This window comes from Pseudopodoces humilis, chromosome 3 (assembly GCF_049639895.1).
Source record: "Pseudopodoces humilis isolate 2021_Gansu_Grassland_sample_001 chromosome 3, ASM4963989v1, whole genome shotgun sequence".
Classification (NCBI taxonomy): domain Eukaryota; kingdom Metazoa; phylum Chordata; class Aves; order Passeriformes; family Paridae; genus Pseudopodoces; species Pseudopodoces humilis.
This window is the reverse complement of record NC_142202.1, coordinates 112,449,044-112,476,025: the sequence shown is the minus strand read 5'-3', so window position 1 is coordinate 112,476,025 and position 26,982 is coordinate 112,449,044. Positions and strand designations below refer to the sequence as shown.

The window sequence follows — 26,982 nt, the reverse complement described above, 5'->3', positions numbered from 1 at the left end:
CATTCTTCCTCTGCCCTGCAAAACCCACACATTCCTCTCAGCCTGGCAGCTTGATTTTAAAAAAACTCTCCTGTTCCAGCTCTGAAACATCCCCCAGGAGTTCCAACCTGACGAGCCGTGCAGAAATGACACAAAGCAGTGGCAGCTTTGGACCAAAACCGATCCCTCCACAAAAAAAAAAAAGCCAAAATAGCAGGAAAGCGGGTTTGCAACCAGAAAAAGCACTGTGAGCCTGCAGAGGACATGGGAAATCTTGTGCCAGGGGGAAAGGAAAAGAGGTGAAGCTCTTACGCCTGCCTGGCCTGCTCGATGGGGTCGTAGTTGTCCAGGTAGTTGTAGCGGATGGTGTCTGTGGGGTTCCTGTCGGATGAGCGCCAAGGAGGGAGAGCTTTTTTCCCCCTGGCTGTCCCCCGTCCTGCCACGGAAAGTTTCCTCTCTGGGACGTTGCTTTTTACCGGTTGCACATCGATAACGATGAACTCGTCCTTGGAAGGAGTCTAATTGGAGAGATGGAAAGAAGAAAGTAAGTTTTAGCCTATGAGGAGAATCAGATTGGGTTAAATTTTGAGTTATAATAATTGGGGATTAACTTAAAATTGGTCTTTGCAGGCTCCATTATGGTCAGTGGACAGAAAGAGGCACCTGGCAGCGCTTGTCACCACCCTATAATCCATATTAAGATGAGCTGAGTTGCTGTTGAGATGCATCAGCTTCTCTCTATCAACCACAGAGAGCCTGAGGGAGACTCTGCTCTAAATTAAAGAGCTGAGCTTTGAATTCAGGGCAGGAGGATCCCAAAAAGAGCAAGAGGCAGAGGGGCTGGGAGCCAGACCCCCCAGTTTTCCCAGTGGGGACAAACTCCCGTGGAGGAGGTGCCTGGAGAGGCTACCAGGAACAGAAACTAGACAGAGCTAGAGAAATAAAGTAGGTGTTTATTAAAAAAGCCTTCAAAGGATACACCTTGGGCAGCACAAGAGCCCAGCCATGCCTCAGATGGACTCTGAGTCATGAGTTTCCACACTTTCATAAGTTTTGGCCCATTTCCATATTGGGGTTAACTGTCCAATTATTATTATTATTATTATCATTATTATTATTATTATTATTTTTATTATTATTATTCTTCATTAAGTCCCATCCTCCCAGTTTGCTCCCATAAATTCGCTGCTGTTTGTACTTTTTTGGGGCCTGAAGCTGTGATTGTGTCCCCAGTTCTGGGATTGTTTTGTCTGACTAAACCGGGAACTTGCTAACACTCAATCTGGAATTCAGAGTCACGCACCAGTGCAGAATCTGGGAAAGAGGAAAGGTGAAACTCCTGGCACGAGGCGGGGCCGTACCTTGGGCCTGGAGACACGCAGCTCCCTCACCATCTCGATGTAGTGTTTTTTCCAGACGCCCTGCTCGAAGGGCGTGGGGCAGAAGCTGATGAACCACCCGAAACGCAGGCACTTCAGCATCCACAGCTGATCCAGCTCCGACAGGTACTTCCAGTGCCAGCTCACCTGTGAATTCCCAGCCAGCTGAAAACCTTGGGGTTTAAAACACCCCAGATTTTGGATTTCTGTGCCAAGGATGTAATTCCCACCTATCCTTGAACGAATTAGATTCTTCTGCTCTGTTAATGTTCCATTCAAACCTTTGATTAAACCATTTAATCCTTTCAAGGCCTTCATGATGTGGGGCCCTCCCAACTCAAGATATTCTGTGATTCTAAGTAATTTTCTAACCTATTGTCTCCCTGCCTGAGCATGGAGAGTTTGAGTTGCATCCACATGAAATGCTGGAGAAAGTTACTAAAACAAGGCTTAGCCAAGCTGAGATTATTATATAATCTTAAATAACATGGACTATTTCATTAGTGCAGCAATAATGTCACTGAAAATGAAACTTATTAATTTAAAACCACTTCGGGCAGCATCTCACAGCATTTTGTGGCATGCAAACAGATTTTTGGAGTCTTAATCATTTTGCTCCAAAGCCCATCTGTAATTTTCTGCTCCCCCACGACCAACACTTGACTCTCAGGCATTTTAAAGGTTCTGTTTTCCTTAAAGGATCAAGTGTAGTACTTCGCAAAAGCACAAGCCAATGTTTCTCAAAGAATTAATTTAAGGGCTCTGCACATAGTGCAAGGTGTTTCAGAGGAATCTAATTCTCAGGAAGTACCAGGCTTCCCTTCTAGGAATAATCAGCCTTGAAAATATCACTTTTAAAATGCTTTAGAACTGAGTATTTAAAATTATTCTTCACTTCCATGATTCTTAGCCAATCTGGCTTAATTTAGGATCTGAGGAACAAGCATCACTAAGCATTTGGCATGCCAAGTCAGAAGACCTTTTGTCCTCACCAAAAAAATCAGTATTTTCCTTTATTTATTTTTGGTTTTAAACTGCTTTGACCTGGCTTTCTGAACCCCAGGCAGGTGCTGGCTTTTTTTTACCTGTGCACATCGGCAGAGGCTCCGTGGGTCCAGGAAGGAAAAGATGTACAAGGACAGGACTCGAGGGAGCCTGGTGGTAAAATCGACGGCCTCGGTGGGGACTCGGGCCTCGAGCTGCTTGGCACAGAATTTCTGCTGGGACAGGGAGCAGCGTTCCAGCAGGTCCACCAGGATCCTCCTCCTCTGGCCATCTGTCCACTTGTCAAACTGGAAGGAAAAAAAAAAAAAATTTAAAAAAATTAAAAATGGGAGTTTGAAGTGCAGAGAAACCGGAGATTCAGCGTCTTAAAATAAAACGAGGCGAGGGAAATTGCACGAGCAGCAGCTTCTGACTCACTCAGAGGGAGCAGAGCGCTGGGAACAAATGGAATGGATGCATGAAAAGGAACTTCGAAGGCACAGAATGATTTGTAACCCTCAAAGGATGCAGGGAAGCCTAGGCCAGGACTCACTCACGTTCCTGGGACCGGCTCCGGGACTTGGCCTCCCTCACGGAAAGGAGGAGACTCAGATGGGTTTTTACAGGAGCAGGCCCCAAGGATGAATTCATTGTTGATTCCTTCTCCCCTGACACTTCCATGGCCCCCACCACTGCAATCTCAGAGCGCCTCACGGTTTGTAAAGTAATTTTTCCTCACAATCCCACTGCATTGGCCCACCACGAGAGGCGGAGCTGAGGGAAACCAACCGAGCTGCCGGCGCCTCGCGGGGGGAAAAATCCGCGGTGGCAGCAGAGTCACAAAGATTATAACACGGTTTATGGCAGGTACCTCAAGAGGAGGATGGAATCCGTGTGGGAGGAACTCAGGGCAGCAGGGATGGCTTTGCAGAGCTGAGCAAGCTGGGGTGGGAGGGAAGGTGGCGCAGGCCGGGGTTGGGAAGGGCCCTGTCAGCAGCCATCTCCTGGGAGGAGATCGGCCTCATGCCCACAAGCCGCTGCCACCTGGCTCCAAACCTAAAAACCTGCAAGCAAGGAAAAGCCCTGGGATGGTGGAAGGAGCAGGAAAAGCCCTGGGATGGTGGAAGGAGCAGGAAAAGCCCCGGGATGGTGGAAGGAGCAGCGGGAATTCCCAGCGGGAACGGCAGGCACAGGGTGGGATGGTTGGGGGGGGCTCCCTCCCTGAGGGCTTTCCTGAGGGGGAATGTGTGTTTTTCTTCACCCTTTCTACCAGAGTGTGTGGTAAAAGGACAAGGGGAAGGGTTTTAAACTCCCAGAGGAGAGATGTAGATGGGATATTAGGGAGAAATCCTTCCCTGTGAGGATGGGGAGGCCCTGGAACGGAATTCCCAGAGAAGCTGTGGCTGCCCCATTCCTATGTAGTAAATATAATTGATTAGTGCTAACTTAATTGTAACTATTTGGAAAGTTATTATTAGAAGCAATCCAAAGAATCAGTGTTACAAGGCAGATGTACCCCTTTGCAGATGTTACGTGTTAAAATTGAGGTACAGGATGTAATTTGGAAGTGATGTCCCAAGACGAAAACGGCCTTGAGATGGACAAAATTAGAATGACTTTAGGCATAGAGCCTAAAAATTATTAAATATAAGACTAATTAGTAGACTTACATAACACAACGCTTAGTACACACATGCAAACCTGTGAGGCCATCCAAAGGACAACGAAGAAGAGGAGAAGCCTTCGTCAAAAGACCCCCAAAAGAAAACTAAAGACTGCCTAGCAACAAGTAAGGTATGCACCATGAAGAAAAGTGACATAAAGTCAAAAAAATCAGAAATAATCAGAAATAGGAGGAAACTTACGAGAAACATTAATGAATGTGTATAAGCATACAGTATATAAGCCTAGCTTGAAGTGCTTTGTTTTGTATGTGAGGTAGGGTGGGGAACCCACTCCGGACCCCGGTCGGTTTTGCTTATGCTTTAATCATACTTAATTAATGGAAAATTATATACATAAATTGTATTTTTTTGTTAAATTGTATTCTTGTACTAAACTGGTGTTAACTCAAAGGACCTAGTTGTCAAAATTCTAATTTCATTTATAACACCTAAAATGTCCCAGGCCAGGTTGGAGCAACCTGGGATTGTGGAAGGTGTCCCTGCCGTGACAGGGGTTGGAATGGGATGAGCTTTAAAATCCCTTCCAACCCAATCTCTGGAATTCCGTGAAACTCCTCCTCAGCACAGCAAGAGCAGCCTTGACCCAAACTCACCTCCTTTTCCCAGGGAGAAAAGGAAAATGGAAAGGTTTTCAAAGTTTTCAAAGGGGAAACAGAATTGTTTGGGGAATTCCTCTCCTTGGGGAATGCTGCTTTTCCCAGTTTGTTTCCTTCTCAGGGCTGGCCACTGTTCCCACCTCTCCACAACTCCCAACTTGCTCTCTGCAAGTCACATCTCTGCATTTAATCCTTGTCTGCATTTAACTTCAGGGACATTTAAGTCCTTCGTTAAATGTGACCTCCAAAAATTAAATAGAAATAGAAATATAATAGAAATATAAATGTTTAATATTAAAATAGTAAGGAAAAATCTTCTTAGAATATTTTTTTATTATTATAAGAGGCAAATAAATGGTTTCATGTCCAGTGTCCCTTCTTTTCCCTGTCAGAATGAAACAGATTAGAAATGCAGATTTTTAGGTTTTTTTCCTCAGCTTCCTCCTCACCCCAAATCTGTGCTCAAATGGAGGGCTGGCAGGATAATAATTTAAAATGCACTGTGCAGATGAAGGTAATTGAGAAACATTTTCTTTCCTGATCGTTTTGAAGAACTCCTTCTTTATTTATTTATTTTCCCTTGGATGAATTCCAGTGCCGGAGAATAAACTCCAGGAAGCAAATAGCTCTTTTCTTTCTCACAGACACTTCAGCAAGACCTTCAAGAAGGTCAGAGTGAAGAAAGTGTGGGATTGGCATTCCTGAGATCCTGGAGAGATGAAAAGCCAAATAGAAAAAGCTCCCTGTCTTTTCAGACACAGTGAATTAAGGAATATTCCCCTTTTTTTAATCCCTGTTTTTTCCATATAACTTTCAATTCTAATGATGCTCAGCAGGGTATTAAGGGAAAACTGAAGTAGAACCTGGGGATTTAGGACTTAGAAATGTTCCCTGAGAATAAAATCAGACAAAGATGTACCAGAGTGGCACAGAAGAGGTTTTGCCTGTCCCCTTCTCACACTCGGCTTGCAGTAAAAGGTTTTCTCTGTCACACGAAGGGGGAAAACTTCTGCTCCCCATCCATGATCCCAGCCCCATCCTCTGCTCGTTAAAACAATCCCCCATCACCAATTTGCGCTGTTAAATTTCCGTGTGAGCTCCGGAGACAAGAGAGTAACTGGCTCCCTCTCTTCCACATCAAGAGATTAAGTGAACCAGTCAAAACAAATCCAGCTTCACTTCCCAGCAGACTGGGAAGAGCTGCTCCTTGTTAACCCTTCCCACCCTGCCATGGGTTTCCCAGCGGGGGAATTCCTTATGTCATCCTCAGCCTGTATTTAAACTCCATTTAAACCAGTGCCGCAGCATCGGGAGCGCTGGGAACACCCAGCAGCAGCAGCAGCAGCAGCCAAGGAGTTAAATTGGCACGATTTGTCTCTTTTCCAGCATTAAGGAGCAGGTTTCCATCCCACATTTGGCTGCTTCCTCCACAGGTCCTCCCCTTGGATGTGATTTCAGCAGCCCAACCAGTCGGACTGGATTCCCCTGGCTTCTCCTTCCCTCTCCCCGCAGCTTTTCCCCTCGCCGGGGCCTTCCCCAGAACAATGTCACCGCGGGGATCGTGTGACATCGGGCCGTGCTGGATCGGTTTGCAATTAATCCATCAGGGCACACACACAAATAACGAAGCCTGGCATGCAGGGAGAGCCCGGAGAGGCCCCTGTGCTGCTGCTGGTTTTGCTGCCTCCAACTGCAGAGGGACACAACAACCCTCATCTCCAGCCCAGGCTGGGATCCCCGTGCTCGGCAAAAGCAGGAATGGATTCTCCAGAAGACAAACGATTTTCCCCTCCTGCCCCAGCCCTCCTCTCCCAGTCCTGCAGAGAGGATTTGCTGGAGACCCAGGAGCTGGGTGGGAAGGTGAGAAGCAGACAAGGCACCTGATATCCGTAAAATACCTGAATCCACCCAGCCAAATCCCAAATATCTCTGCTGCCAAGCAGCTCCTTGTCAGCTATTAGGAACTTTCCTCTGGGATCTGTTTGGTTTCACCTTTCCCTCTGTAGTTACAGAAAAACCCTGACGTTTTACAGGAGAATCGTGGAAAGACTTGGGTTGGAAGGACCTTAAAGCTCCAAGCCCTTCACCCAGGAGCTGACCCCATGGCAGGTGACAATGCAATGTTTCCTTCTTGTCACCAGGTCACTTTCCCTTCCTCAGAGTCTTCCCGGGAATCTCCTCTTGGAAGTGAGGCCTGGGATAATGGAAGGTTATGCCCATGGCAGGAGGTGGAATGATATGAGCTTTAAGGTCCCTTCCAACCCAAATATTTCTGTGATTCCCCTGTAAAAGGTTTAAAATAATAATAAACCCTGTCAGGATTATTTGTTTGATACAGTGCTAAAGGTGAAAACCAGGCCAGGGACAATCCTGCCACGGAAAGACCAATTATTATCAGCAAAATTAGGGGCGGTGTTCTTGTGCTAATTGCAACGTGAGCAGAGGTGGCCCCAAGAACGTGTTTGGTGGCCACCATCCTGGAAGGGCTCAGTTCCACACAGAGAGGTGACAGAAGGAAAAGCAGGAGTTTAAAACACAGAATCCCAGAATCATTCAGGTTGGGAAGGATCTCCAAGACCGTCCAGTCCCAACTGTGCCTGATCCTCACCTTGTCCCCAGCCCAGGGCTCTGAGCGCCCCATCCAGGCCTTGCTTGGACACCTCCAGGGATGGGGGCTCCAAACCTCCTTGAGCAGCCCCTTCCAAGGCCTGACCACCCTTTCCATGGAGAAATTCCTGCTGATATCCAACCTGAGCCTCCCCTGGCACAGCTTGAGGCCGTTCCCTCTTGTCCTGTCCTTTATTCCCTGGAAGCAAAGCCCAAATCCCGCCTGGCTGAGCCCTCCTGTCAGGTGCACAGAAACAGAAATTAAATCCCTTCAGGTCACCTCATTCCTCCTTTCTCAGCCTCTGTTTTATGGACCACAACACCCTGAAGGACATCAAAGGTGTCCTGTGGCACCAACGGGAAAAAATAACAAAATGAAAATGTAAATCCCTGGATACATGCAAGTAAAATCAGGAAGAATTAAACAAACAGTGAGCATCCCAAGTTTAATCCAATCTTTATTTGGAAAACCAAATAAAGGGAAACCGCTGTGGCAAGGCCACATGAGGCATTTCCTGTTCTGCTTTTCCAGGAGATTGGATGCTCCTTCCATGGAAAAAGTTGAGGGACACTGATCTGGTTCACCTCCCGCCCCAAGGCAGGATCTGCTCTCCCTAAACCATTCCTGGCAGTGTTCGTGTAACCTCAAAAGTCTCCAGATTCCACCCGTAACCCCCAGGCAAGCTATTCCAGCAGGGAATTATCTGCAGCACTGGATTTTGCTCGTGTCTAAATTGTGTCTCCATAACTGCAACGCAAACCCAGGATTTCCTCCCCGCTCCAGAGTGAGCACAGGGATCGGATCCCTCCCTTCCTCTTCTTTGACACCTTCTGTGTTATTAGAAGATGTTTTTATACCTCTTTTCCATCTTCCCTGAAGCACAGGGATGTTTTCTGTGTTTTCTGGACCTGCTCTCACCTCTGTCTTGTTCCCAAAACGCAGGGAGCAGAACCAGGAATGGTTTCTGCCTTTGGGATATTTCCCTTTATTTTAAGATGCTGTCGGTTTATATTCAGTTTGTGATCCACCCACATTCCCAGGAATTTTTTTTTCTGCAGAACTGCTGCATCCTTGGATTCTCTCAGATGCGAAGTTTTTGGGTGTCACTCTTTCATGCAGAACTTTTCCCTCGCCCTTTTCCGGCTGCTGACCTTTCCAACCTGACTTCCAAGCCCCAAAGTTCCAGAAAACACTCCAAGCCTGGCGTCATCTGCGGACAGAATCGGAGATTCATCAGGGTTGGCAAAGCTCTCCGACCATCGAGTCCAGCCACTGAATGAGGATTTGCTTCCCGTTCCATCATCTGGATATCCCTGAAAATGCCTGACAGGAGTTAGGACAGGCTTCATCCTTCCAATTCCAGAATAAATCCTTTACAGCCATGAAATCCAAGCTCCAGCAGCTCCATTTAGCCCACATTTACCTCTTGGAGAAGGTCATGGGAACCAAGGTGGAAAATCCTGCCTGGAGCACTGAGATTTCTCCACATGGTTCCTTTCACACAACCCCAGGCCTTGTAGGGACTTCAGAGCAGCTTTTGTGCTTTCTTTCCCTTGGAATGCTGGCTGGCAGGAGCACGAGGAGAGGCAGCTGTGAAGGAGCCTTCTGAGAGCTGCTGATCCAATGTCACGGGAAGGGTCGGAGATGTGACCTTTTGGAGATGATTCAGCAATTGTGAGACTGGTTGGAGGAAGGTTCTGCCCAGATTTTGGCATTTTTAAGACATCCAGCAATTTCTAAGAGGCAGGTTTTATGTTTTCCGCTTGCTGCCTATCCCACTAAAAGCTGCTTTTTGAACCATAATCAACTCAATTATTTAATTTCCTTGGTGTCCCTGAAATTCCTTATTATCGAAACACAACAAATTATGGAAAGATTATTTCCTATAAAGACAAATAATCCTTAAAACAAAAATATTTTCCTGTAAAGACCATCTGAGATGCAAAAAACATTTCATTAGCGACTTCATAAGCGTAAAGAATAATCAGTTCCAGCCCAAACCAATCTGTGTGTGCACTTGGTAGATAAAATGTCATTTATTACAGATTTTAAAGACCCTCCAGCAGGCCATGGCAACATCTGAACATCCAAGACTTTACAGACATTTCCTGGGTTGTTTTCATCTCATTTCAGCTCATTCCAAAGATGGAATATGATTTCGCAGCTTCAAAACTTACGGAATGTGGGAACTGAGGGAACTGACACTTTTGCTCTCCTCAAAAGCAGAGCAGTCACATCAGGGAAGCGAATCCCTTTTTCCAAAGAGGAGAAGTTTTACATTCCCATGAGATAAACTTCCAAAATCTGCCTGTAGCAAATGCTTTAAAATTTTTAATTTAAAATATTTAAAGAGAAAAGTTTACCCATTTCCCAAGCAGGGCTCTTCTTTCTTCAAATACCTGTAAAACACACAAAGAAAGAAAATTGAGTATTTAAAGGGGACTCAATATGTGCTGAAAAAAATCCAGCTCGGAAAACAATCCTCAAGCTATCAACGGAATTGCTGAATGGGAATTTTGGGAAAAAAAATTAAGGAGATCGTTTAATCCAAACTCCCTGTTAGGATCAGCTAAAGGAGTAGCTCAGGCATGTCCAAGAGTTTTGGGTATTTTAGTGGATGGAGATTCCAGAACCTCCCTGAACATCATGTTCTCCAATTCCTTGATTATTCCCGAGGCCCTGTGCGGGATTTATTCCATAAATCCACGTGTTTCTTGTGCTGAGGAGTCCAGAAATGGACCCAGCATTCCCGACCTTCCCTGTGGAGAGGGAAAGAATCCACATCCCTTCTCTTGCCACCTACACTCTTCCCTTGTCTGTTCCTTGGTGATCTTGTCGGGAATTTATCATCCTGAACCCTGCTGGATTCAGTGCCACATCCCTGGAAGTGTCCAAGGCCAGGCTGGACGGAGCTTGGAGCAACCCTGGGACAGTGGGAGGTTTCAGGGTTGGAACTGGATGAGCTTCAAGGTCCCTTCCAACACGAAATATCCAAAGATTAGGAGGCCACAACCTCTCTGAGAAATCTCTGCCAGGGCCTCCCCACCCTCACAGGAAGGATTCCTTCCCAAAATCCCATCTAAATCTCACCTTTCCCAGTGGGAAGCCATTCCCTGTGTCCTGTCCCTCCATCCCTTGTCCCCAGTCCCTCTCCAGCTCTCCTGGATCCCTTTTAGGCCCTGGAGGAGTCTCTGAGATCTTTCTGGATGTTTCTCTTCTCCAGGTGAGCACCCCCAAGCTCTCCCAGCCTGGATCCATGGGAATTCTTCTCTCCTGGACAACGCAGTGATGGGAGCTGCCCCAGAACTTCCCACCTCTTTATTTCAGAAATCCCGTTAATCCCGACTTGGAGGCACCGGATGCCTGAAATCCTGCATGGATTCAATCCCAACTCAGCAAAATCTCCAGGAATGGGGTAACAAGAGCAGCCTTTGCAGCGACAACTCCCACCGAGGACGATTCGTACCCAAATCCAGAGGAGGATTTCTGCTGTTGACCTGTATGCATAGGGAGCTGGACCCCAAAGCACCAACACGTGGCTCCCCACCACCACCAAACCTCCTTCAACCCTCGGCATGGTGACCTGGGAAGCGAGGGCATGTTGGAAATGATTTTTCCAGCAGCAGAGAGATCAAAGAGGCGGGGGGGAAAATACCTGGCTTATAACCGCACATAAAACGGCGATTAAACCGCGAGCAGGAAAACACGCGCCATCGCTATAAACTCCAGACGTGTTCTTGCTCTGGCAGCCTGCGGGGATGGTTCCTGCAGAGAAGGACATGATCAGTGCTGATGTCTGCTGCAGCAGCCGACAGCTCCAGCTCTGCCTCTCCCAGCAGGAGCGTCTCCGGCGAGGGCTGGGAAGTGACATGTCTTTTATTGGCGCGTCGACAGTTTTTATTTGCTTTATTTGGACGTTGGTAAAACGGAGGGGAAAAAGCACCCAAAAAACCCAACAAGCTGAACTTGGAAAAGGATCTGCCCTGAGGAAGCGATGAATAGTCAAAGATCTGAGTTTTTGGGGTGGAGAATTCCAGGCAGGAGGGAGGTGTTGATGGTCTTTGATCAAAGACAGACGCAGGTTTGCTTCCGGCGCTCTTGGAGACACATCTGAGCTGAGGCTCTCACAAAGTTCTGCCTCTCCAGGCACTTGGGAGCGTTAATTAGCAACAGAACAGCCCAAATTTGGTGTAATTATCAACCCCATGTCCTCTTCTCCTAGGCCTTGGAGCTACACCTGTGGAGTGCCTTGGATGCAGCTGGAGGCCCGGGATGATTTTGGGATCTGCTGTCTCACATCCATGGCTTCAGGGGGTTTAAAGATGCTCAAGTGGATGGAAAATCCCTCCATCCTTTGCTGCAAATGCCACTGAAGGCTCTTCTGCCTCAGACCTGAATTCCTGCCCAGCAGAAGGCAAATCCTCTCCGGAATTCCAGTCCTTCCCAGGATGGAGTCCGCAGAATGCTCCATCTCCTGCCACTGTTTCATCCTCCCCTGCAGCACCCCCCTGGCGTATCCGGGATTTTATCCCTGGTTTTGTGACCCTGAACAATTTGGGATTTCCTCATTCTGCCTCCTTGGCTTTGGCCTGTCCCTGGTGGTGATCCTGCCTTTAAAGGAATCGTGGAATCATGGAATGGTTTGGGTTGGAAGGGACCTTAAAGCTCATCCAGTTCCAGCCCCGACACCTCCCACTATCCCAGCGTGCTCCAAACCCCATCCAGCCTGGGCTTGGACACTTCCAGGGATCCAGGGACATCAAACCCAGGAGGTTTCAGGAATCACAGAAGGGTTTGGGATGGAACAGACCCTAAGGATCGTCTCTTTCCAACCCCCTGAGAAATTGCAAATGTTAGGAAGAAATTCTTCCATGTGAGGGTGGCGAGGCCATGGAATGGAATTCCCAGAGAATTTGTGGCTGCCTCTGGATCCCTGGAACTGTCCAAGGCCAGGCTTCAGCCACCTGGGATAGTGAAAAGTGTCCCCACCCATGGCAGGGAAGGAACAAGATGGGATTTAGGTTTCTCCCAAACCAAACCATTCTGGAACTCTGTGGTGTTACTCCTACCACCTTTGAAAATCCAGGGAAATCTACAGGAAGTACCAATGGAGCACCCCCAGAATTACCCAAAATTTGTCAAGTAGTAAATTTACGACACCATAAATTCCCAGCTCCACTCCTGACCATGGAATTTTGACGCTTCTGCCTTGAACCAGCTCTGAATTCCCACCGCTCCCGCTCCTCATTCTCTGTTCCAACGGGTTCAATTCTCACACATCTCATCTCTCCCTGCTTTTTCCATCCCTTCCGTCTATAAATTCCCATCCCTCCCATCTATAAATTCCTCGTCACGCTGCCTTCCGGGAGTGCGGAGAGGAGCAGACACATGACTGTACAAAAATGGCACCTCGTCCTTCTCCAGCTCCCTATAAATACCTAACAGAACATCTCCTGATTCCGAACGTCAGAACTAATTTTGTTCCAGCTATTTTTAATTTTTTTTTAATTTTTTTTTTTTTTTTTTCCACCGCAGAGCAAAGTAGGGAGATAAAAAAAGAAATTTTTTTTTGGCCAGGCCGGTGATTTAAAACCTGGATCAAGAAACAAGAAAATATCTTTTATTGTGAATTTCCGAGAATTTTCAAAGTTGGAAAAGACACCACCACATTCCCCATGTGCCAAAGTTATGCCAGGTTCATCCCAGGTATTTCATTTTAGAATATTCATTTCTGGGATTTTCTGGGATATTCTTGTATATTCCTCCCTACCTGGAACATCACCAAGCATTGGATTATTCAGCAATCCAATATTAATCCCTACAAGTTTTGCTGAGACTGCCGAAGGAGGAGAGAAGTTAAAAAAAAAAAAAAAGTGGGAAAAGGTGGGAAAATGTTATTTTTTTTTTTTAATTTCTGGTTAGGTCATACTTTATTGCGATACAGCGATGCGTATCTGCAAAAATAATGTTGAAACATCAAAATGATTCAAAGGCTGGAGAATTTGCCAGATTGAAAGGACTTCAAAGAGCTCAATCTCTTCAGTTTATCAGAAATAAAATAAATTCAAGTGTTCACTTGAAGTGGGGTAAAAGTCCTTCCACAGGGAAAAAAAAAAGGATAGAGAGGAGTTTAATTAGGGAGCAAGGAAAAATCAAATTAATTTTAATGTCAGAGGTACCCGGACAGGAGACAAAGCTTCGTCTTTTTATGGCATAAGAAATAAATCAAGATAAAATTAATAGGAAAGTGGTGAAATTTTCATTTTTTAAGGAATGACAGTCCTCTGCCCCCCAAAAAAATACAATTTTGTGACTTTCAGCAAAAAAAAATCCACTTTTTAAAAAAAAAAAACAAATTAATTGGCAAAATAGCAGTATTTAAATCAAATACTTTAGTATTTAAAGTATTTAAGTATTTAATACTAAATAATAAATAAAATTAATTAATTATTAATATCAATTAAAATTGATAAATACTTTAAATAAGTAAAAATCTTTCTTTAAAATTATTTTAAAATTATTTTTAAATTATTTATATATATATACACACATACATATATATACATATATATATAAATTACTTATTTTAATTAAATTAATTTAATTAAAGTAATTAAAAATTACTTTGAATCTTATTTAAAAATTACTTTAAATAAGTAAATCAGAATTTTCCATCTTTTCACGTTAGATTTTATCTATCTTTATATATCATGAAGAAACCGCCATACTTCCACCGGGGAACAAAACCTCCAAATTCTTATTTCATTTCCCTTGACCTCCACAGGGGAAAATAAATTAAATTCCAGGTGGGATCAGGTGAAATTAATTAAATTTTCCTCGGGCTTGGGGATTTGTGAAATTGAGGATTTTGAGAAATCCTCAGTTTGGCTTGGCCTTGAATGGCCGAACTGGGTTGACCTCCGTGAGTCTCTTCCGAGTTCAACAATTCCACGATTCCCTGATTTCCAGCTTATTTTTCCCCTTGGAACTTGCCTTGTCGTTCATGAGCTGGTGGTTCAGGGGAGTCCACGTGCTCAGCTGGAGCTTGGAGCCATCCGAATTTTTGGGAGGCGCAAATGCCATGGAGAGGGCGGATCCTCCCTGTCGCCACCGATGGCTACGAGACAGAACAAAGACGGGCGTTATTCCCCGCGCCGTTCCTTCGTTTTCCTGGAAATTTTAATTGGGAATCCAATGATTTCGTGGCATTTTGCGTGCAACGGTTTCGTAGCGCGTTTTTTTGGTGGAAAAAAGAATGATTTTAATGAGGATGAACGTAACGATTTCACAGAACAAAGGTGGACGTTATCCCTGTGCCATCCCTTCATTTTCCTGGGAAAAAATTATAATTTTAACAAGGAATCCAATGATTTTATAGCACAGAAATGACACAAAATGGAAAAATAATTTGAAATTCAGGTAGAGCGAGGCTTGTTATTTTGTGTAGCCACAATATCCATGAGATTAAAGTCCTGGAAGTGTCCAAGAGCCGGTGGGAAAGGGCTTGGAGCAACCTGAGATAGTGGAAGTCAAAATTCCTCTCTATTTCAATGGATTCATCTTCAAAAATCACTGCAGGATCTTTCTGGGCACATCAATTTGGTGCTAAATTTTTCCTTCCTTTCTTGTTATGGACTCAAAGAAATATATTTTAAAAAAAATAAACAAAAAACCCCACAAAACAAGCAAATAAACAAACAAAAAAAATCCCCCAAAACAACAAACAAAAACGCAAACAAAAAACCACATGCACAAAAAATACCCTCAAACCCAAAAAAACTAAAACCACAAACAAAAACCACAGTCAACAACAACAACAAAACTACAAAAAAACACAATCAACCAAAAAAAAAAAAAAAAATCCAGCCAAAAAACAAAATGAAAGAAAAACCTGTAAGATTTTCATCTCCGAGCTCAGGAAATAAATTAATAAGAAAAATCTGAATTTTTTTCTTAATTTTTTTTTTTTTTAAGAACCTTAAATAAAAAATTTCCCTCTCCAATTTTAACGTTGCCAGCAAAAGATGAAGGATTCAGCAAGGTTTCACATCCACCTTCTTGTGCAACAGAGTAGGATTTTTTGGGTGGATTTGGGATCATTCCCTGCCAAAAAAAAACCAAATCCAGGCACCTTTGTCCTGAAAAACTTCAGGATCTGGGAAAAGTCTGTGTGAAACTTCAGGATCTGGGAAAAGTGTCTGAAAATTCAAGATTAGGGAAAAGTCTGTGTGAAACTTCAGGATCTGGGAAAACTGTCCAAAAGTTCAGGATCTGGGAAAAGTGAAACTTCAGGACCTGGGAAAAGTATCTGAAACTTCAGGATGTGGAAAAAGTCTGTGAAACTTCAGGATCTGGGAAAAGTGAAAATTCAGGATCTGGGAAAAGTGTGTGTGAAACTTCAGGATCTGGGAAAAGTGTGTGTGAAACTTCAGGATCTGGGACAAGCATCTGAAACTTCATGATCTGAGAAAAGCGTGTGTGAAACTTCAGGATCTGGGAAATGTCTGTGTGAAACTTCAGGATCTGGGAAATGTCTGTGTGAAACTTGAGGATCTGGGAAAATTCTGGGAGAAACTTCAGGATCTGGGAAAAGTGAAACTTGAGGATCTGGGAAAAGTCTGTGTGGAACTTCTGGATCTGGAAAAGGTGTGTGTGAAACTTCCTCATGGGGAGAAGTGGAGGGGCAGGCACGGATCTCCTCTCTCTCCAGGACCCCGGGAAGAGGTTAGAGATGTCTCAAAGGATGTGGAGGTTGGATTTTACGGAAAGGTTCTTCCTCCAGAGGGTGGTGGGGCACTGGAACAGGTCCCCAGGGAATGGTGGCGTTCCCAAGAGCTCCAGGATGGGAATTTTGGGCCATCTGTGCAGGGCCAGGGGTTGGATTTGATGATGTGGGTGGATCGTATGGAAAAGTCACATTTCATAATTCCACAATTCCATAAAGCTGCACAAGCCACGGAACTGCCTGGGTAGGACTGGATAACCGAGTGTTCGCTGGAATTCCTCAAAGCTGCACGTGCTGGGACTCAGTGCTCACTGAGGAATTCGTTCCCAGAATGGTTTGGGTGGGAAGGGACCTTAAAAATCACCCGGTGTCACCCCCTGCCATGGGCAGGGACAACTCTCACTGTCCCAGGCTGCTCCAAACCCCCTCCAGCATGGCCCTGGACACTTCCAGGGATCCAGGAACAGCCACAGCTTCTCTGGGGATTCTATTCCAGAGCCTCACCATCGTCACAGGAAGGAATTTCTTCCCCTAATTCCATCCTCTGGCAGTGGGAAGCCATTCCCTGTGTCCTGTCCCTCCATCCCTTGTCCCCAGTCCCTCTCCAGCTCTCCTGGAGCCCCTTTAGGCCCTGGAAGGGGCTCTGAGCTCTCCCTGGATCCTTCTCCAGGGGAACATTCCCAGCTCCAGCTCCAGAGCAGCCCCATGGAGAAGCAGCTGGAATGCTGAGCAGGGCTGGGATCCAGAGGCTGCTCAGCCAAGGCCTCACTTTTCTCCTGCAAGATTCATTATTTCGGGACTGGCTGCCCAAAATAACATTCCAGAGATTTCTCCGGCTCCTTCTTCCCACAGCCCGGGATGAAATCCATCAGGCTCAGGTGATCCCAAAACATTCCAGCAGCGAGAGACAGGAGGGGAGGTTAACAAATATCCAACCTTAAATAGACATCAGGAAAATGTTGGTTCGCTGCCCAAAGAGGAGAAGCTATTGACACTCAATGCCAAAAAAAAATAAAAGGAAATGTAGGAGCAGGTGGCAAGTATGGTAAATATCAGTGCAAAAGAGATTTGGGGAAAGAAACCCCAAGTTTTGTGCTTTTACACAGGGTTAAAAAGTGCAAAATTGCCAGAGTCCCTTGGAATGGTTAACAGTTGGGATGGGAGGATCCAAGAAATTTGGATATGGAGGAGACACAAAGTGTCACAGGGCAGGAGACAGGAATGGCACGATCCAACAGCAGGAAAAATTCACTTGGAAACCACTGGAAATACCCAGACTCATTCCAGTACAAGCTGGAATTTTAAAATGCTTTAAAATAGGAGTGATTCCATAGAAGAAAGCTCAACAATCCATAAAGACCATTAACCAGGGGCATTGGAATAATTTCATTTACCTGGGCTAATCTCTGTTTCACCATACTCAAAACAGCTCCTGCAGAAGCAGAACCATTTTATTAATGATTTTTAATCATCTCTACAGAAATAAAACCTCGGTGGTGCACAGAGCCTGCTGCATGCTGAGGTTTAAGGATGTATTCCCCTAATCCCATCAATCCACGTGGCAACAAGCTCATAAATAAATTTAAAAATAAGTTTAAAAAAGTTTAGAATTTAACGGAACCAACCTCAAGTTAAAGCAGGAGAGTGATTTTGACTGTAATTTGTTATATCAAAATAAACAGTGCAGTGATTTAAGCAGCAGCACCGAGCACAGGTACAGGCAGGGCAGATAGGGAAGGATCTGGGGATGGAATCAAGAACTAATAATCAATAATCCAGCAAGGCTGGGAACTTGTCCATGGATTCCACAGCATTTTCCAAGCATCCCCTGAGCTTATTTGGTTTGCATGACGCCTTTAAACTCCCCTGATTGGAGAATCCCTTTGTGGGATCACAGAATTGTTGGGGTTGGTGGAAGACCTCTGAGGTCAGCAAACCCAAACACAAACCCAGCACCAATCCATGTCCCCCAGTGCCACATCCCCACGGGTTTGGGGCACTTCCAGGGATGAGGATTCCACCACTGCCCTGGGCAGCCTGATCCAAGGTTTGACCGCCCAAATATCCAACCTGAATCTTGCCTGGCACAGCTTGAGGCTGTTCCCTCTCATCCTGTCCCTGTTCCCTGGGAGCAGAGCCTGATCCCATCTGGCTGCCTCCTCCCATCAGGGAATTCCAAAGAGGGAAAAGTTTCCCCCCTGAGCCTCCTTTTCTCCAGGCTGAGCCCCTTTCCCATCTCCCTCAGCTGCTCGTGGTGCTTCAGACCCTTCCCCAGCTCCGTTCCCTGCCCTGGATGTGCTCCAGCTGCTCCACATCCCTCTTGTCACAGCAGTGTCCCCAGGGATGGGGGTGGCCCAGCAGAGCCAGCACAGGGGACAGGCACTGCCCTGGCCCTGCTGCCACCCCAGAGCTGGCACAAGTCAGCTGCCACCGGCCTCTTTGCCCACCTGGGCACCCCCATCCATAGGGATCCATCCTGCACTGCCGGGATGTAAACACTGGGAACACCAGCGTGGAGCTCCCACTGACATTTTCCACCGACGTTCCCCACCTTCCTCCCGCACGCCGGATCCGTTGTCCCCTCCGCATTCCCGGCGGGGTTTGTGCCACCTCCCCGCCTCGTGTCCCCGCCCCGCCGTGCCACGCTGCGGTTGTCCCCCTGAGACGACGCTCCACACCCCCAGTGTCCCCTGGGATGTGTCCGCTCCTGCCCCACCGCGGCGACACCCCCTCCCCACGCCCTCCCGGGGGTCTCCGGTGTCATCCCGTGTCCTCTCACCTTCCTCCTCCCGCCTGCGGACGCCGCCTCCTCCTCTTCCTCCTTCCCCCCGTCCGCATCCCGTCGCTATGGCAACGCAGTGGAGGGGCGGTGCCAGCCAATCAGCTCCAGCCTCTTCCTCCCGCCCTCCCGCATCCCGTCTCCACGGCAACCCCGGGGGGCGCCAGCCAATCAGAGCCCCCCCAGCGGGGTTAGAGCGGCCGGGGGTTCCGATCTACCTAGCAACCATCCCAGCGCGCTCTGATTGGCTGAGCGGCGAAGAGTGGGCGGGGCGCAATGGCGCGGGAGGCGTGGCCACAGGAGGGGCGTGGCCGGGCGCTGCCGCCGCCGCCACCCGAGGGGCGCGCGCGGGACCGTGAGGGCGGCGGGAGCTGCGCAGGTAACGGGGACACGGCGGGGACACGGCGGAGCCCTCAGGGGCTCGTCCTGTCCGCTCCGGGCACAGGCGGCGGCGGGGCTTTGCGGCCGTGCAGCGGGGAGGCCCCGCAGCGCCCCGCGGCCGGCAGCGCAGCGCGGGGACGGGGGATGCCGGTGCTGCGCTCGGCGGGCGGGCCGGCGGAGGACGGAGGATGCCGGCCCTGAGCGCCGCGAACGGGCAGGATCCTCTCGCCGTGAGGCCGGGGATGCTGGCCAGGGCTCCCCGTGCCGTAGTGAGGTACGGCGGCCCCGGGGTGGGGATGGTGGAGTCTCACCGCCCTTCGCTGAGGGCTCGGAGATGCCGGAGCCTCACCGCCCTTCGCTGAGGGCTCGGGGGGGGGATGCCGGAGCCTCACCGCCCTTCGCTGAGGGCTCGGGGGATATCGGAGCCTCACCGCCCCTCGCTGAGGGCTCGGAGATGCCGGAGCCTCACCGCCCCTCGCTGAGGGCTCGGGGGATGGTGGAGCCTCACCGCCTTCACTGAGGGCTCTGGGGATGCCGGAGTCTCACCGCCCTTCGCTGAGGGCTCGGGGGATGCCGGAGCCTCAGCGCCCTTCGCAGATTCCCCATCGGGGATACCGGAGCCTCAGCGCCCCTCGCAGATTCCCCCATCGGGAGATGCCGGCGCTGCCCGTGCGCTCCCCGGAATCCTCCGGGAAGGCGGTGCGGGTGTTCCGGGCGTGGATCCGCTGCTCCCTGCGCTTCGGCCGTGCGGCAGCGATGCCAGGGGATGCACTTGTTCCTTGTGCCTTTCCAAAAGGGATGCTGGCTCAGCCGGCAGCCTGCCTGCTTCCCGTGCCAGGGAACAGCAGGATTTCCCTCTCCAGGCCCTTCCCATGGATTCGGAGCTCGCGGAGAGGTGACAGACCTGTCCCTCCATATCTGCTCATGGTGCAGGAATTAGGTGAGCTTCAGAGTCCTCTCTGACCATTCCGTGATTCCATAATAATCATGGAAAATCTCGCCAGGGTTGTCTCTGCCTCTCCATCCTCCCTCTGCTCCTAATTGAAATAGGGGATGTGGGGGATTATGGTGTGGCTGCCCCTCAAGACGGAGTGGAACAGCGCTGGAGTTTCATTCCCACTGAGTAATTAATTAGAATGGAGTTGGGAGAATAATTTATTCTCCTGTTGTGCCTTCGTGTGGGTGGGAAAGGGCTGGGGAAATGCAGTGAATGAGTTCATCTCCTTTCTCCAGGGTCAGAATTGGGTGGGGAATGGCTGAGAGGACATTTTCCTCTCCTCCAGGAGGAGTCTGGTTTGTTTTGTCTCCCCATTTCTCTGGGACAGATAACTGGGAATTAATCCCAGATACTGGGATTAATGAGTTTTTTCTTTTTCCTCGTTGATCCCTTAGGGACTTTGAAATTAACTTCTGAAAAAAAAATTCCTTGTGGGAATCAACACTTTCTCCTCGTGATTTTCACTGTTTATAATAATTGTCCGTGCATGTCTTAATTAATCCTTCCCAGCAAGAATTGGATGTGCTTCTCCTGCTGATAAATACTGTAAAAATCCACAACCACACGAACAAACTCCTCCCTTTGCCTGCATTTTATTTCCAATGCTTGTGGTGAGAGGGGAGGCCTCCCCTCCTCTTTTTATCCCCGGTGTCATCAAAAGTGTTTTGTTTTTATATACATACAAAAATAACCACAAAATCTCCTATGCAGAGGCTTAACAAAGAGTGCACAAACTGGATCTGTGGTGAGGAACTCTCCTGACACTGAGGGTTGCTTATTACAGCACTTGTCTGTCTGCACCAATTAATGGATCATCCATAGGCTGGTTTGCAAAACCTGGAGCTCCTTTCGCAATGGAATCCTTCTCTTTTCTGCTTCATTTCACCCCGAATTGTTTCAGTTTTCCCAGGGCCAGGTTGTCTGTTTTGATGTGTTTTCCCACCTCCTGTTATATACATTCTTAATTTTCTTTATGATACTCTAATTATTATCTTGAACGTGAAATGGAAAAGTCCCGAAGGGACACCATGAAATTTTTTTCTGCTTTTTGCATAGTTAAAACTTTTTTTATTCTTTTTTTTTTGGTGGCTCGTTGAATCTTTGTTTTTTGCATGTTTTCTTCAGCTTGAGGCTGTGGGGAAGGTGGAGGAGAGGTGGATGTGTTTGGATCCTGTTTTGTGTGTCAATAATATGATTTCTATGGAGCATTCTTGGACTTTTTCCCCAAAACTCCACATCCTGACCTGGATTTGCCCAATTTTTGTGGTGCAGACTTTAACTGGTGTGAGCACAGCTCATCTTAGGTTGCTTCTGAACCCTTTTTTGTGAAGGTTTTTTTACAGATCACTGCAATTATGCCTCAATTACAGTGAAAACCTCGCTCATCCACACTGCAGGGGGACCTCACTCAAACTGAGGAATAAAATCCTTTGGGGATGGTTTAGGAGAAACAAAAAAAAAAATTGTGAATCCAGAGTTCTGGAGATGCCAACAAACTCAAAAAGCTTTTTTTTTTTTTTCCCCTGAGTTTTGAGGAACTGTTATTGAAATGTTAAACCCAAGGGAATGGATTCCAGGGGGGATTGAGCACCTTGTCCAACACGGGATCACAGACTGGTTTGGGTTGGAAGGGACCATTTATTTATCCAATTATCCAATATTAACCAATCTTTCTGCCAGGGAACTTCACAAAACTGAGCAGGGATTGGTTTTATCGGTCTGATTTGTGACCTCCTGCTCAGGAGGTGGGGATGTGCAGGAAGGTCCAGGGCTGCTGATGCTGCCTGGCAGATGGGGCAGTTCAGCTCCTTGTCTCTTTCCAGAGCCGCCAAGTTATGGAAAAATCAATCTGAGAAATGACATTTCTTAAATCAGAGCTTTTCCAGCTCGTATCATCTGGAAATGGACCTAAAATCAGCTGGGTTTACATGGAAAATGTGTTAAATATTGTTAAATATTTCTAAACCCAGTGTGTTGACTCTTCACAGCAGCATTTCCTTCAGAACACATTTGAGGTTTGAGCTGTGTTTCTTCTCCCACCTCAGGTGTGTAGGTAGCTCTCTTTTTCCCTTTTTTATTTTTATTTTTGCTCATGTTTTGTTTTTCCTGACTCTGGAACTTTTCCTATTTCTATTTTTTCCCTTCTTTTCACTGCTGCCTCAGCCACGGCTTCCCTGCCAATCCCTGTGAGAGGGAGAAGCAGCCTGTGAAAGCAAAGTTGCCAATAAACTGAATTTAACCTGGTTATCTTTAGCAAGCTTGGGGTTCTTTTTTTTTTTCCTCCCCCCTCTTTGAATGTTTGTTTTTAACCAGCCTGTCTCCAAAAATCTCCAGCCAAACCCTTTCCCCTCTCACAGAGGAGCCCAGAATTGTTTAGGTTGGAAGGAACCTCTGGAAATTATCCAGTCCAACCCACAAAGGCTTTGAAATCTTAATTTTTCTGACCATAAGATGGGCCTGTGTAAATAAAAATGTACATAACACATCTGGTAATTAAATTCTTCCTATCTCTCACCATTGGCAGAAATGAAAAGTTTTTCTGAGGAAAAGCTCCCTTCTCTCAAGATTGGGAATCTGTTCAGATTCGTGGCTGCCTGCTTTTGGGAATATTGATGGAATATTTGGGGTTTTCTAAATTTCTCTTCTTTTCTTAAATGATAATTCACTTTAAAGCAGCTGGTTAGAGACTGGATTTTGCAAATTTTACCATTGTAAGACAAAATTGTTGTGAAAAACGGGCTGTTTCGTACTCTGAGGGCTCTGTGGACTTTTCCCACCTCCAATTTCAGAGTTTGAAATGGATGAGCACAACCATTGTGCTGAGAAAACCCAGGTCCAGCCCTGAGGAGCGATTCCTATTTAAATTGTCTCCACAGGGAGAGCAGAACTGGCAGGGCAACCCTAAAATTTCCCTTTTTGGGGATTGTGTGGAGAAAAGGGGTGGCCAAAACACATTTTCTGGCTTCCGCTCAGCTGCTGGGGTGGTTTCTGGAGCAATTAAAATGGGTTTGGGACAACAACAACAACAAAAAAAAGCAGATTAAAATGCCATCTTTGAGCCCAAGTAGCCAAACCTCCCTGGGCAGGCCAGTGGCGAGCTGGGACTTGTGGGGTTGGTGGTGCTGGTGAATGTTTTTTTTTGTTTTTGTTTTATAATTATTCCTCAGGAGCTCTGAGGCCATGCAGGGAAGGAGATGCTATCGGTGTGAGTGAGTCACAAACAGCCTGGTTTCAGTGTGGCCAAGCTAAATATTTCTAAAAACATTCTGTCACAACCAGTACCATCCCCACGTTTTCACCATTTTTGGGTGCTTTTCTTCCATTCAGTTCCTCCATTTTCCATCAAGTTCTTCCCTTCCATTCTTCCATCAGATTCTTCCATTCAGTTCCTCCATCTTCTGTTCTTTTCCTCCAGAAATTTTAAAAAAATCAGGATTAAAACTCGCAGGAGGAACCTTGTAGCCTTGCACAGGAGAACTTGAAGCGGAATCTGAGAGGTGAAATATTTTAATATTTCCCCGGATGACAAGGCTTTTTAACATGTTCTGTCTGTTCTGCTTTGTGCTCCAGGTTTTCCAGGAAAATAAAGAAGGAATCAGGAAGCCCCTGGAGCGCTGCCCCGTCACCATGGGGTCGGTGGTGTGGGAATGTGGTTGAAATTGCGATATTTAATTCCTGCCATGGAGGACTGAGAAAAAAAAGGGAAATAAAAGGGAAGATTTCTCTCCCATCTGTCTGGACTGAGCCAAGGATGTTGAACACACAAACTCTTCCAGCTGGGAAGAGGAACCTCAAGCAAGGCCTGGGAATATTCCTGTGAAAACCGCCAGGAGCTGGAAGATGTGCCGGCCGCGTTGGCGGGGTGGAAGGATGGCTTTGGGCTGGCTGCTGCGTTCCCTGTGGATTTTGGGGGTCTGGCTGGCCCCCACGGGAGGGCACAGCCTGTTCTCCTGCGAGCCCATCATCCTCAGGATGTGCCAGGACCTGCCCTACAACACCACCTTCATGCCCAACCTCCTCAACCACTACGACCAGCAAACAGCAGCTCTGGCAATGGAGGTAAACCTGTTTCTTTTCATTTTTTATTTCACAAATACATCTTTATCTACTTAATTTCGGCCTGTAGTTCACCAGCAGTTCATAAGTTTTCATGGGGGGGAAAAAAAAAATTATCAAGGTATTGAATAATTCAGATAAAACCCCAAATGCCATATTCTAACTAGTCAAAATATTCCATGACTACAGATTCTGCCTAATTTAATATCACTGAGTGAGAAATGCTCTGGGTGTGTTTGTTGTTTTAAATACCTCAAGTCTGATTTATACAAGACTTTTTCAGTCTATTTTCCATCCTAGCCAAGGAGTTTCCTCACTTGGTATTCTGTGATAAGACTAAAATGAATGGAAATTCAGAATATTAATCAAGTTCTTGCTCTCAACCTGTTCAAAATTCCGTGAGGGATTTGTGCAGATTTGGTTTATTTGTATTTTTTAAAGTACTTGGGAACCCCTGGGGGTAAATCTGTGAGAAATGAAAGAATAATGCTGTGTTTTCATCTTGGAATGCTCTTCCTTACAGCACAGAAACTGAATTTCACTGTTCTTGTTAAATAATACAAAGCTTTGGCTTCGTGTGGTTTGTCTGTAGAAGAGTTGGGGATTAAATGTGGTGGATTTTTTTAAAATTGAGGTCCTTCCCCTGAAATTTGCTCTTTGGAGGAACTGTGGGCTTGGATTGCAGTGGCTCCTTTGGGTGGGTCTGCAGATTCTGATTATCCTGAACACAGAGCAAAAGGATTTTACTGTAAAACAGAGCAAAAGGAGTTAATTTTGTTGCAGAATTGGTTCTGGCAAATTCCGAGGCACAGAATTTCCCAGAGAAGCTGTGGCTGCACCTGGGAAGTGTCCCAAGGCAAGGTTGGAGTGCTCTGGGATCCTGGAAAATGTCGGGGTTGGAATGGGAATGGGATTTAAGGATCTTTCCCACCCAAACCATGCTGGAATTTAATGATTTCATTTATTTATCCTCTATCAACCTATTTTAAACCATTTTTCTGCTGGTTTCCTTCAACCCCCTCTTGGACTGTGGTGTAGTTTAAAACCCTCCTGAGGTTTTGGAAGGCTCAGTTTTATCCCCCAGGCTTTTCCTCTCCAACAGGAATCATTCCAGCTTTTCCCCTGCAGTGTCCTTCTCCAAGTGCTGGCCTTCCTTCCTGCAGTTTCGCTGCTTCATTCCTGGGATAATTTGAATTCCCTTCCCCTCTGCCTGTTTTTTTCCAAGCCTTATCCTTGTCCAGGGATAACACCCAGGGTGTGGACACCGTTTATTATTAAAATCCCACTTTTTTCCCTTACAATGGCCAACAATCCTGCTCATTCTTCAGCCTTTTTGTTGCACCTTAAACCTTTCAGAGAACTGTCAGAAACATTATTTTTACTTAAAAGCCATTTGCTGGAAGCAGAGGAATAATTCCCTGGAGCCCCAGCCTGAGGCAGAACAATCCCGGTGCAATTATCCCGATTTTTGTGGAAGCTTTCTGCCGCGAAGAGGGGAAGAGAGGAGGGCTGAGAGATGCAAAAAACTCGAGTTAAAAGCAGAAATTACCCTGCAGGAAATGCTGCAATTCACACCAAAGCCATTTTTAGGCTTAGCACGGGGTGGGTGGGTGGCGTGGGTGTGTTTAACACTCCCTTTTTGCCAATAAAATCAGCATTTAAGGCGGTAATTCCAGTCTGGGGTTGGATTATGGGCCACTTTTGAGAAAAGGTGCATGCTGTCGGGAAAACAAAGCTTTGTCAGGATTAAATTCTCTCCCACTTCAGAGTTTTGAGCAGCAAAAAGGCTGAAAATCCACATCTTTTCATAAATATATTCCCATTCCTTGTATTAACTTAGATTACACTTTAATATACACTTAAGAAGAGGAATTTTTTTCATTATTATTTGGCTTTTTAGGCGTTACTTAATGACTCAGTTGTTGTGGAGCACTCAAATGCTGGAGGCTGTTAAATGTTGCATTGTGGCATTTTTTGGGAACATCTCTGGTCCCCGAGCCCCCTCCCTGGTTGCTGTGAACCTAAAATAAAATAACAACAGAATCAGGGTGATTCATTTTGTGTACTGGAGGGAGGGCCTTGTAAATCTTTCCTTTCCAAAACCTCTTTTTTACAGCAGTTCCTGATTAAAAACAATCAAAAAACCAAGAAAAAACTCAGTTGGTTTGTACTGAAAGGGTGGAATAAAACAAAGAGTGGAGGTGAAGCAAAAATGAGAATTATTGTAGCTCTTGTCTTGCCATTAATAAATTCGGTGAGCTTCTCTCCCAATACTGCTGATTGCTTAAAAACTTATTTATTATTTCTTGAAAAAAAAAAGCCAAGATGCCTTTTTGAGACTTTAAGTGGGATAAAGGAGACATTAAAGCTCATCCTGGACAATCCCAGGTTGCTCCAGCCTGGCCTTGAACACTTCCAGGGATGGGGCAGCCACAGATTCTCTGGGAATTCTCTCCCCACCATCCCAGGGAAGGATTTTTTTTCCCAACAACCCCTCTGAATCTCCATCCTTTCAGCCTTGAATGCAGAATATTCCATCAGGGTCCCTCAGTGCCCTCTGGCCCCTGCTGGAATCAGCTCCTGCTCCTTGATTCACTCCTGGGAAAGAGAATTCCTTCAGCTTTGTGCTTTAATCTGGGAAGATTGGAGGGAGGGCTGCTGCATCCAGGGGTTTGGAGCATTATTTTATTCCCAAATATCCCTGAAGGATTTGGTGCTTTGGACAGAGGGCAAACACCAATCCAACCTGACTGAAATGAGAATTATTTTGCTTCTGCTGCAAAAAATTCTCCCTCTGCTGTTCTAGAAGCAGC

The 26,982-nt window shown here is 46.5% G+C and overlaps 2 protein-coding genes across 2 annotated transcripts in view; one reads left to right on the top strand and one right to left on the bottom strand.

The window, feature by feature from the left end:
- FBXO16 (F-box protein 16) overlaps nt 1-18,786 on the bottom strand; it is a 30,470-nt gene extending 11,684 nt beyond the window's left edge. The window contains exons 1-6 of the mRNA XM_005528806.2: nt 18,736-18,786; nt 14,225-14,348; nt 9,595-9,630; nt 2,444-2,650; nt 1,341-1,505; nt 292-497 (exon numbers count right to left, since the gene is read on the bottom strand). Coding sequence (XP_005528863.2) covers nt 292-497; nt 1,341-1,505; nt 2,444-2,650; nt 9,595-9,630; nt 14,225-14,314 — 704 coding nt within the window. The 5' untranslated portion in view covers nt 14,315-14,348; nt 18,736-18,786. The remainder of the gene's footprint in view (nt 1-291; nt 498-1,340; nt 1,506-2,443; nt 2,651-9,594; nt 9,631-14,224; nt 14,349-18,735) is intronic.
- Nucleotides 18,787-18,981: 195 nt separating this feature from the next.
- FZD3 (frizzled class receptor 3) overlaps nt 18,982-26,982 on the top strand; it is a 45,093-nt gene continuing 37,092 nt past the window's right edge. Inside the window, exons 1-2 of the mRNA XM_005528805.3 lie at nt 18,982-19,114; nt 23,684-24,172. Of these exons, the coding sequence (XP_005528862.3) occupies nt 23,954-24,172 (219 nt within the window). The 5' untranslated portion in view covers nt 18,982-19,114; nt 23,684-23,953. The remainder of the gene's footprint in view (nt 19,115-23,683; nt 24,173-26,982) is intronic.